Below are 9,854 nucleotides of genomic sequence, written 5' to 3' on the forward strand. Positions count from 1 at the left end.
GCCCCGCCAGCGCGGTGTAGACGAAGGTCATCACGGGGATCGAGAGCTGCGCCTGCGGGCCACCGTCGTGGGACCGTCGCGGACGTGTCATGGACGTGTCATGGACGTGTCTCTTGCCGGGTCGGGGACGGCAGGGCCGCACCACGGAGGCGAAGAAGGGGGTGGAGGGCGGAGGAGGGAGCAGGAGGGAGGAGGAGGGAGGAGGCGGAGGAGGGGGAGGAGGAGGAGGGGAGGGCGGAGGCGGGCGGAGGAGGCACAGCCGCACCACGGAGGCGAAGAAGGGGGTGGAGAGCTTGAAGCCCCAGATGAAGAGCACGGAGTTGAGGTAGTGGAACACGCCTACAGCGGGGGGCAGGCCGCGGACCAGTGCACGCGCGTGCCGCCTCGCGCGTCGCCGCTCGTCGGCAGGCGGAGCGGGCGGACGGCGCGCCGAGTTTAGCAATCGCGCGGTGGTCGCTCCTCCTCAGGGCAAAGATGCTGGACCCCTCGCGGCAGTAGCCGAGCGCCGCCATCAGCAGCGCGCCGATCAGCTGCCTGCACAGCGCGAACCCTCCCGGGTCGTGCCCGCCCTCACGCTGATACGACGTGCCCGTGACGCCGCCGACGCGCGGGAAGACGTGCGACGTGTGCCAGCTGCTGCTCACGTGCCGCTTCCCCAGCAGCAGGTAGCCCGCAACCAGCAGCGCCGCCACACCCATCGCAGCCGCGCCAGCCTTTGGTCGCAGCGGCTCGTCCGGGAAGGCCGCCGTCGGCGGCCGATGACCCGCGCTCGAACTCTTTTCGGCAGGGTTGGATTTGCCGGGCGAGAGGAGAGGCTGCTCTGATTTGTAACTCTCGAGGTCCGAGTCGCTCGGACTTCGCAGCGGCATCGAAGCGAGCAGCTCGCGTGTCTCCGCCCGCTCCAGAGCAACCGAGACGGCGGGCAAGGCGCCGGCCACAGGGCAAGAGCCTCTCTTGCTTTTTGGCGAAAAAGAGGCATTTTTTCGGTGCTGGTAGAGCTCTAGCCCCCCCAAAACAGGCGCGCGCAGCGCGCCCAAGGGCGCCGCAGGCGCCCCAAGCGGCGCGGAGCGCCGCCGCAGGCGGCGGACAGCAGGTGCGCGAAATTAAACGCCATTTTCGGTTCCGCGGTTTTGCCACTAACATCGACCCCGAAAAAGAGAACGGTCGCCCACTTGTGTCCCTGATCGTCTTTCCAAGATCCTCCTCGCGCAGGTGGGGACCCTGTCATCCTTCTCCCACCCCTTGTTTGGTGTGTCCGTTTTATTTATTTATTTATACGATTCACGCGACAGGCAAGGCGCGGGGAGAGAAGTGTTCGCGGGCGACGGCTTCCCGAGAAAGAATTTACGGTCATAATTTCCGACTTCGTGATTTTTCTGGTGTGGCGGCGTGCCGCCGCCTCCGAAACCCTGGGTTGCCTGTTTTCTTTCTTTCTTAATTTTCTGGTGAGATGCCTGCTCTGTTTTTATGAGTTTTCTGGTGCTTGGTGGACTGGGAAGACCCCAACTGAGTGAGACTCTCGTTCACAAACTGTGGGCGCGCCCGCAAGCTCTCTCTCGCGCGCGAGAGGGGTGGGGAGAGCTCGAGGGGAGAGAGTGCGCCGATGGCACGCGGGGCAACCGCCTGCCATGCGCACGAGAGACAGCGGCGAGCGCAGTTCGGTGTGGCCTCTCGCGTCTCGGGCCATAACACCGTGCGTGGATCCGGGACGGCTCTCTCATAGCAGCCCATAACATCTTATGGGTGTTATGGCAGTTATGGGGCCGGCCCCATAACAGCCATAACACCCATAACATGTTATGGGCTGCTATGCCCCGAGAGCCATAACACCATAACAAAACTGTGTCAGGGGTGCATTCTACCAGCTCACCTATTTTTTTTGCGAAACACAGTCCGACCAACGACTGGGACACCAACGCGGTATGGGTGGACGCATCGGAGCGGCCAAACACAGGCTACAGCCCCACACACGCGCGCGCCAGTACCGCACCACCCACGGAGATGAACCCACACTGGATTCAGTACTCTGGAGGTATGGTACTAGGCAACCCGCGCTCGGCGTCTCGTCCAACTACGCGGGCGGTACGCTCGGAGGCATTACGTCGGGCGCGCCCGTCTAAGGTAAGGCAAGGTAAACTTCTCCACACACGCGAGGTGGTGGGGCAAGGGGAGTGCCGCTGCTAGCAGCCAGGCCTGCCGCCACCAGTGCCGCTGCCAGACCCGCCGCCGCCACTGCCGCCGGGACCGCTGCCGCCAGTGCCGCCAGGCCCGGCGCCAGTGCCGACGGCAGCAGGCGACGCGGCACCGTGCATGCGCTGCACGGGGCGAGCACGATCGCGACGGATCGCGACATTCCCGACATCCGGTGCGAGGCGATCGACTGCCCGCGGTGCTTTGTGCGAGGCAGCACGAATCTTGTTTCGGAAACCCCTAGGGGGGACGGTTCGTTCATCTAAAACACACAACGGCCGACAGACACAGAGCACACATTCCACATACAGAGGCACAAAAAGGCACAAGACCTCGGCGCTCGGGCAAGAGCCAACTAGCGTGAAGCGCGAACACTCCCCCCCCCCTGGCCAAGGCTATGTCTACGCGTTCCTAGAGGTGAACGCTAGGGCGCCTAAGAAGTGCGAGGGCCTTGGGCAACTAGCGTGAACGCGAACGCTCCCTCCCGGCCAAGACTATCCATATCCATATCCAGCGCGTTCCTAAAGGTGAGCGCTAGGACTTGTGCTAACCAGCTCAGCCCGCCCGGCTTCCCTTGGTTGGACCACCATAGCAGTCCAGGGACCCAGGGAGCGGCAGCAGCGCATCATCATTGCATTTTCCGTTAGTTGCGGTTGCGCCGTCGACCCTGGGGTGTCGTACATGGGGCTCCATACCACTTAGCGCTACGGTCCGCGTAGGTGAGGCGAGGATGTCGTACAACATGGGCGACTATTGGCTCGACCTTCAGCAGTTCCGCATGTCGCAGCTAAGCGGAGCGTCAATGGTTGTGTGCGACTTGAGCCATAAGCCTATGCACGCAAAAGTGGGGAGGCATGTGAGTGCGCTGTTTGGCGTGCGTGCCAATGAAAGCTCGGACGGACCAAGATGGATCTGCTCGACGTTTGTGAGGTCGACGCTGAGGCGATCGACGCCGCGAGCACCAACCTGCGCGAGGGCACTGGTGAGCGAATGGGAGAGGCAGCATATTGGGGGTATGAGGTATGAATAGCGCTAGTTAGCGCTAACAACATGACCTCGAGCACGTACGAGGTGAAGAGGGCCGCAAAGTTGAACGGCCCTGCCGAATCGACGAAGACGGAGCGAATGTCGCCAGCCTCGAGGCTGCTCAAGTCCTGATCGGTGCAGTACTGGTAGCAAGGCTTGTTATCTTCCGCCGGCGGATCGCACGTCGGCCCGGTGACAACCCGATCAGGAGCGTAAAACACTGGCTGGGGTCGAATGGTCCGCAATTCCAAAACAACGTGAGCGAGGGGTCGTCCGTGACGCGGGCAAGGCTGCGCGAGACTCTCTGCGCGGTGCCGAGTGTGATGCCGTGTGTGATGAAGTCGTCACATTCTGCGATATACGCTGGCACGTTTTTCCAACGCTTAAAGAATTGTGCACGGTGCTAAGTGCATTGCCGTTCTTAACGGAGTCGCTTAGGCGGCTCCGGTGGTGTGCCTGTGATAGTGCGAGCACGCGCCAGTTCGCACCTGTGTCGAGCCTGTCAGCTGTGAGAGAGAGTTCTTTTGTTTAAATTTTCCGGGGTAAATTCTTTTTTTGCCGGGGGCGTACGCTCAAGCACTCGATCTTGCTAGCTCTCGCTCGCCTCAGCGCTCAGTCGGTCGGTCAGTCTAGTGGCTGAGTGATCTTGATTTCCGATCGGTGCCATGACCTCGCACACTCTACCCCGAGACTCGACGGCCTTCGACTTCATCGAGAGCCTCGGCGGGCGAGACCGCTACATCGAGCGCATGCGCGAGCACGGCCGCCGCCTGGCGCAGCTCAGAGAGGCGCAGCAGCGGCGCCCTTCACAGCTCACCACCACCAGAGATGTCGAAGGCCTTCGCCGGACGGCGCCCGCACCGCCGCCGCCGCGCTCGGGCGTCGACAACCAGTGGGCACCCGGCACGTCGCCGCAGGAACTATCCCGCCGGCTGTCGGAGAACCGGCAGCGGCGCGACGAGTCGCTGGAGGCGCACGCGAGACGGCGCATGCACATGGAGCGCCGCATCGCGAGGCAGGCGTCGCGCCTCTCGATGCAGCAGATGCGGCCGCCCTACCAGATGCGCGCCTCGGCGCCACTGCCGCCGGAGCTGGTTTGGAGGGAGGTTGCGGCGCGGCGGGCGCAGAGGACGGCGGAGCTTGCGAGGCGCGAGCCGCTGCTGCCCGACTCGCGCCGCGGGTCGGCGGCGGCGGGCGTCGCCCGGCGAGGGGTGGGCGGAGGGGCGGCTGCGAGGGCGGAGGAGGCAGCAAGCGGCGGCCGCGGCGCGCTGCTGCTCGAGACCCTGCTTCGGCAGATTGTCGAGCAGAGGCTCTTCCGCGAGGCCGAGCTCCGCCCCTTCCTCTCGCGGGCGGAGCGCGACTTGGCCGGCGTCGAGGACTCGGAGACTCTCGCCGACGTCCTCGCCGACGTGCGAGCCGCGTTCTTCCTGTGAGCGAGGCGGGGCCCCGGTGTGAGAGTGGGTCGCGTGTCGGCGCCTCTCCCCTGTACGGCTCAACCTACTACGTACTAGTGTCCACACTAGACCAGTAGCAGCGTACCACAGCTCAGGGATGCACTTCCACTTGAGGGGGTCTCGCCCTCCCCGCCCCCCCTGGCCCTGCCCCCTTGCAGCTTGCTTGCCCCCCCCACCACACTTTGATCTTTGACTTTGTCGTTTGTGGATTCGTGTGCGTGGTGTGCGTGGTCCGTGGAGTGTGCGGAGGGACGTTGTTACCTTACCTTTTAAACCTGTACCACAGCTCACAAATAAACAAACACGCGCGGGGACGAGGGAGCGTGTGTCGTTCTCGCGCGAGACGCCCAGCCCCACTCGACCCCGTCGCGCGGCGCACTCACCGGATTGCGGATACGGCTATCGACGACCGGGTGCTAGAGACCGAGCCGCACCGTGTGCGCGCGTGCGGTCTGTGGAACACTGGAACTGTGAAGTCGGAGTGGACGGCTCTGTCACGTGTCAGCTTTGTCACGAGAGTGTCGGTGTGCTTGCCCTCGCATCACGAGTAGAGGCGCTCTATCGCAGCGGCGTATTTCTCGACGGCGGCGGCGCGGCGGAGCTTGAGCGTCGGCGTCAGCTCGCCGCCGCGCTCCGAAAAGTCGCCCGGCAGCAAGACGAACTTTTGGATCTTCTGCGCGTTGGAGACGGCGTACGTTGCGTTGTACTCGTCGATCCCTCGCTGGATGTACCGCTGCCACGCCGCGCCGGCGCGCTGCGACTCGGCGACCGCCTCGGCGTCGGTGGCGGCGGAGGAGACCTCGAGGGCCTCGAGGGCGAGCGTGCCCGTGGAGAGGCCGGTCGCGAGGTCTAGCACTGTCTTGGCCGTGAGCAGCACCACGTTGTACTTCCGCTTGTCGCCGACGAGCATCGCGTTGGACAGGGCGGGGCAGAGCTCCTTGAGCCGCTCCTCGATCGGCACAGGGGCGATGTTCTCTCCTCCCGCCGTGATCAGCAGCTCCTTGATGCGGCCGGTGATGCGCAGCAGCCCGTCCTCGAAGGAGCCAACGTCGCCAGAGTGGAACCAGCCGTCCTGGTCGATCGCCTCCGCCGTCTTTGCCTCGTCGTTCATGTAGCCCATGCAGACATTCCGCCCCCGATAGATGATTTCACCCTCGCCGGGCTTGTCACGGCCCGGCTGGTGGTCGACCGACACCTCGACGCCGGGGATCGGGGCGCCGAGCGTGCCGAGGCGGTGCATCATCGGCGTGTTTAGCGTCGTCGGCCCGCTCGCTTCGGACGCGCCGAGCGTGTCGAGGATGTCGATGTCGAGGGAGGCAAAGTAGTCGAAGACGTCGCGCCCCATCGGCGCGGAGCCCGTGTAGTGGACGAGGCACTGGTCGAGCCCGATCGCGGCCTTGATGCGGTTCAGCACGACGTGGCGCGCGATCAGGAAGGGGAGCGAGCGCCTCGCTTCGCGCCCAACCTGCCGGTCCAGCGCCGCCGCGAGCGAGAGCCGCTTCGCCCAGTCGGAGACCGCCTTGATCGGCGCGGGCGTCTTCTTCCCCACCTGCTGGATCCCCTCCTTGATCTTCTCCCAGACGCGGGGCACGCCGACGAAGAGTGTCGGTCGCGCGGCGACGAGCGTACTCTTGAGGCTGCTGCTGCTCTTGAGCGCGTCGGGGCGCGCGAACCACGTCGTCATGTAGTGCCTGTTCACAGCTGCAGGTGTGAAGAGACGCTGTTCACGGCTGTGCGAACCACGTCTTCATGTAGTGCCTGGCGAGCAGGTCTGGCCCGTACCCTGCCCCGCAGGCGGTAACCACCATCGGCCCGATCAGGTCGAGGATCTGGCCGAGCACGTGCGAGAGCGGGAGGTACGAGACAATCTTGAGGTTCTCGGGCGGAGAGACTCCCGCCTTGACGCCCTCGGCAAAGATGGGCGACGAAGCGCTCAACGACGTCCAGATCATGTTGTCATTCGAGACCATGACTGCCTTCGGGTTGCCGGTAGTGCCAGACGTGTAGACAAGGGTCGCCACATGGCCCGGCCGCACCGCCTCGCTGCGCGCCTCGACCTCCGACAACGGCACGACGCCGCCGAGCGCAAGGAAGTCGGACCAGCTGTAGACCGGCAGCGGGCGGCCTCCCTCGCGGGGGAGCGACGCGCGCGCGGCGATCTCTTCTGGCGAGATGCCGCCCCCCCACACGACGAGGGCGAGGCAGTCGGGCACCTGCTCGCGGAAGCCGAGGTACTTGTCGACCTGCTGCAGGCCCTCGCAAAAGATGACGCGCGCGGACGAGTGGACCGCAATGTACTTGCACGCGTCGGGGCCGTTGGACGCGTAGACGCCCGCCGCGGCCCCGCCGGCGAGGAGGGTGCCCATCTCTGCGATGAACCACTCCGGCGAGTTGAAGCCGATGATGTTGACGCGGTCGTGCGCCTCCAGCCCGAGCGCCAGCAGCGACTGCGCCACTCTCTGGCTCTCGGCGTAGTACTCGGCCCACGAGTAGGTCACCCAGCCGCCGCCGTTGACGCCGTCCGCCTCCACGCGGAGGGCCGGCTTGTCTGGGAAGCGCGCGGTCGCCTGTTTGAAGAGCCTTGGCAGCGAGGTTGGCTCGAGCGCCGCCCACCCGCTCTTGGAGACGCGCACGATCTAGCGCGAGGGGCGGGGCTTGGGTAAGGTGGAGCGCTCGGCGGGCTCGCAGGGCAGAGAGGCTCGAGGGCGGCGCTGGAGGGCTCGTACCGCCTCGCCGGCCGGGTCCGTGGTGTAGAGTGGGCCAGTAGCTGCGCTGTAGTCGATGAGCTCGTCCGCCATCTGCGTGGGAACGTCGAGCGGCCGGATGCGGGTGGCGGACTCGTACAGCTCGAAGATCTTGACGAAGAGGATGAGAGCGACAAAGGCCAGCGGTGCGAGCACCAGCTTGGGCGTCGGCGACGCGGCCAGGAGGGCGGCCGCGAAGGCGGAGACGAGAACCGCCTGCTTGATGTTGGTGTCGGTTTTGCGCTCCTGTGAGCTCTGTGGCATCGTCATCGGCGAGGCACACGGACAGCGACTGGAGAGATGGCGACTGGCGTCCGGAGAGGCGTCGGCGATTGTCGCCCTTGAGGATGTGGCGCAGCTCTGTTTTCTTTTCTTTGCCTTAGGGCGGTGTTCTGACATTCCTACCTAAGCTAACCTAAGGGCCTGCCTCGACCCCCACTTTGTGTGTGTGTGTGCTCACTCACTCACTCACACACGACCCCCACTGCCGATGCATGCTTGTCCGATGCTTGATGTGCCTATCACAGTAGCCCGAGGACCGGGGGGGGGGGGGGGGCGGCCTTCCCCGCCCCCTCCCTCACCTGCCCCAAAAACAAAAACACCCCACCGGCCCACCCCCGCCTCCCCCCAGCCCCCACCCCGCGCCCAGCCCCGCGCTGCGCTTTTCGCGCATTTTGCAATCTCCATAGGCGAAGTCAACATCTATCTTGCGCCGCGGGGTTGACCGACAGCCGCGCCGCTCGAGCCTCCCGTGCCACGCGCGGCGACACGCACCCTGCGCGCCAGTCAGCGCACTGGTAGTACTGCACCAGCCAGCACAGCGTAGAGCAGTGCATTGGGGGTGATGTACTGGGCGCCAGCCAGCATGCCTCAGCACAGAGCGAGAGAGCATGCTGCGCACGCTGACGCAGCACCAGTTCGCCTCCAATCAGGCTCTCTCACACCACCTCCCCAGCCGTCACCACGAGCACCCGCAGCCTCAAAGAAAGAAAAAAGAAAGAAAACAGACAACCCAAGGGAGGGATGGGAGGACGGCACGCCGCCACCACACAGGGATTTTAAGGAGAGGTGTGTGGTGCACCCGCAGCCTCAAGTCCCGGTTTTTCCGCGCGCGGATTTCTTGCTTGCAGGCCTGGCGGGGGCCGGGGGGGGGGGGGGCGTTCTGTTCGCGCCGTCTTGGTCCGATTGCTCACGATTCGACCATGGCCAAGGGCCAGAAGCGCCACCGAATGGCCGACGAGCGCGACGGGAAGGTCGCCGTGCTCTGCTTCGCGTGCCGCCGCTCCACCGACACCACCAAGCAGGCCTCTCTCGCCGGCTTCTTTCGCAAGAGCACAGAGGCCGCGCCGCAGCAGCTGTCCGAGGACGCCCGGGCAGAGGACGCGCCCGCCGCCGCTGACGGCGGCGTCGGCGCGCTGCAGTGCAGCAGGTGCCGGCGCGTGATGGAGCAGAAGTTGCCCAACCGGAATGCCGACCCCTCCGCGCCGTCTGCGGCGGCGGGCTCCAAGTCGCGCGTGCTGCCGCAGATCGCGCGGCTCCGGCAGTACCAGCGGATTGCGTCCGAGCAGGGCATCCCGTTCTGCGTCGCTGAGCACCAGGCAACGGCGATGATGCGAGAGGCGTGCATTACTGCTGGCCCATCATCGCCTGGGCATTGTGGCCGCAGACGGCGCTCGCGGTGCGAATAGGCGTGCGCGCTCTGCGGCGCCGCTGCGCCCGAGGAGGGCCACGGGCTGACCAGGCTGCGCATCTGGCCCGAGGGGATGGCGCCGCCCTCCAAGGGCGGCTTCATGGGCCCGTTCCACGCCGACAACCTCGCGACTGCGTGCGGTGCCAGCTCACGCCAACTTGTGTTCGTGGGGCGGCGTCCGAACACGTCCACCACACACGCTTGGGACACGCCTCGACTAGGCACCTGCAACCTCATGAAGGGGGCCAGGCGGATCCGCGGCTATGTCGAGGCTTGCCGCCACATCGCGACGCACCGCGGCGGGCACGACTACGGCCGGTACCCGCACCGTTTTCGCAACAATACCTCGAAGCGCTCTCGCTCGAGCTACGTGACGGCCTCGTCCACCCACTCCAAGACGCATGCCCTCTCCAACGAGTCGTTCAACGCCATCACGGCCCGCCCCTGCCACTATTGTGGCAAGGAGAGCGACCCGCCCCGACACCACAACGGTCTCGATCGGCTCGACTCCTCGCTGCGCGTGTACACCGAAGAGAGCGTCGTCTCGTGCTGCGGCGACTGCAACGTGATGAAGTACACCTACTCCGAGGCCGACTTCCTCGCGCACGTCCAGCGCGTCGCCGACGCGAACACCGGCCAGGTGAGCTTCGTCGGCGACGTCGAGGGCGAGGAGGCGGACGCGGACGACCCGGCGCCATCGCGCTGGGCCTTTGAGCGCGGGGAGGGGGCGGGGGGCGGGGGCGAGGGGGA

General features: G+C 65.6%; 4 protein-coding genes across 4 annotated transcripts in view; 2 read left to right on the forward strand and 2 right to left on the reverse strand.

The window, feature by feature from the left end:
• Window positions 1-895, reverse strand: part of EMIHUDRAFT_470210 (hypothetical protein) — a 2,772-nt gene extending 1,877 nt beyond the window's left edge. Inside the window, exons 1-3 of the mRNA XM_005771030.1 lie at window positions 431-895; window positions 266-339; window positions 1-52 (exon numbers count right to left, since the gene is read on the reverse strand). Of these exons, the coding sequence (XP_005771087.1) occupies window positions 1-52; window positions 266-339; window positions 431-869 (565 nt within the window). The 5' untranslated portion in view covers window positions 870-895. The remainder of the gene's footprint in view (window positions 53-265; window positions 340-430) is intronic.
• A 2,986-nt stretch (window positions 896-3,881) lies between these two features.
• On the forward strand, window positions 3,882-4,649 carry EMIHUDRAFT_243601 (hypothetical protein; the record flags this gene model as incomplete). The annotated part of the gene is made up of 2 exons (XM_005771031.1): window positions 3,882-4,322; window positions 4,512-4,649. The coding sequence occupies 2 exons, from the start codon at window positions 3,882-3,884 to the stop codon at window positions 4,647-4,649; spliced, it is 579 nt and encodes a 192-aa protein (XP_005771088.1).
• Window positions 4,650-4,924: 275 nt separating this feature from the next.
• EMIHUDRAFT_458886 (hypothetical protein) lies at window positions 4,925-7,747 on the reverse strand. Its single transcript, XM_005771032.1, has 3 exons — window positions 7,397-7,747; window positions 6,429-7,306; window positions 4,925-6,361 (listed from the first exon to the last, which is right to left on the reverse strand). The coding sequence occupies exons 1-3, from the start codon at window positions 7,682-7,684 to the stop codon at window positions 5,212-5,214; spliced, it is 2,316 nt and encodes a 771-aa protein (XP_005771089.1). The 5' UTR covers window positions 7,685-7,747; the 3' UTR covers window positions 4,925-5,211.
• An 869-nt stretch (window positions 7,748-8,616) lies between these two features.
• EMIHUDRAFT_243604 (hypothetical protein) overlaps window positions 8,617-9,854 on the forward strand; it is a gene marked incomplete at both ends in the record, with an annotated part of 1,624 nt that continues 386 nt past the window's right edge. The window contains 3 exons of the mRNA XM_005771033.1: window positions 8,617-9,092; window positions 9,156-9,244; window positions 9,326-9,744. Of these exons, the coding sequence (XP_005771090.1) occupies window positions 8,617-9,092; window positions 9,156-9,244; window positions 9,326-9,744 (984 nt within the window). The remainder of the gene's footprint in view (window positions 9,093-9,155; window positions 9,245-9,325; window positions 9,745-9,854) is intronic.

This window comes from Emiliania huxleyi (assembly GCF_000372725.1).
Source record: "Emiliania huxleyi CCMP1516 unplaced genomic scaffold EMIHUscaffold_393, whole genome shotgun sequence".
NCBI classification, from domain to species: Eukaryota; Haptophyta; order Isochrysidales; family Noelaerhabdaceae; genus Emiliania; species Emiliania huxleyi.

Excerpts from the sequence above, each read along its gene's own strand:
- EMIHUDRAFT_458886 (XM_005771032.1), bottom strand. The coding sequence starts at position 7,684 with ATGACGATGCCACAGAGCTCACAGGAGCGCAAAACCGACACCAACATC. Across the intron at positions 7,307-7,396 it reads CGGACCCGGCCGGCGAGGCG|ATCGTGCGCGTCTCCAAGAG; the intron begins GTACGAGCCCTC and ends CCCTCGCGCTAG. Across the intron at positions 6,362-6,428 it reads GGGCCAGACCTGCTCGCCAG|GCACTACATGACGACGTGGT; the intron begins GCACTACATGAA and ends AGCTGTGAACAG.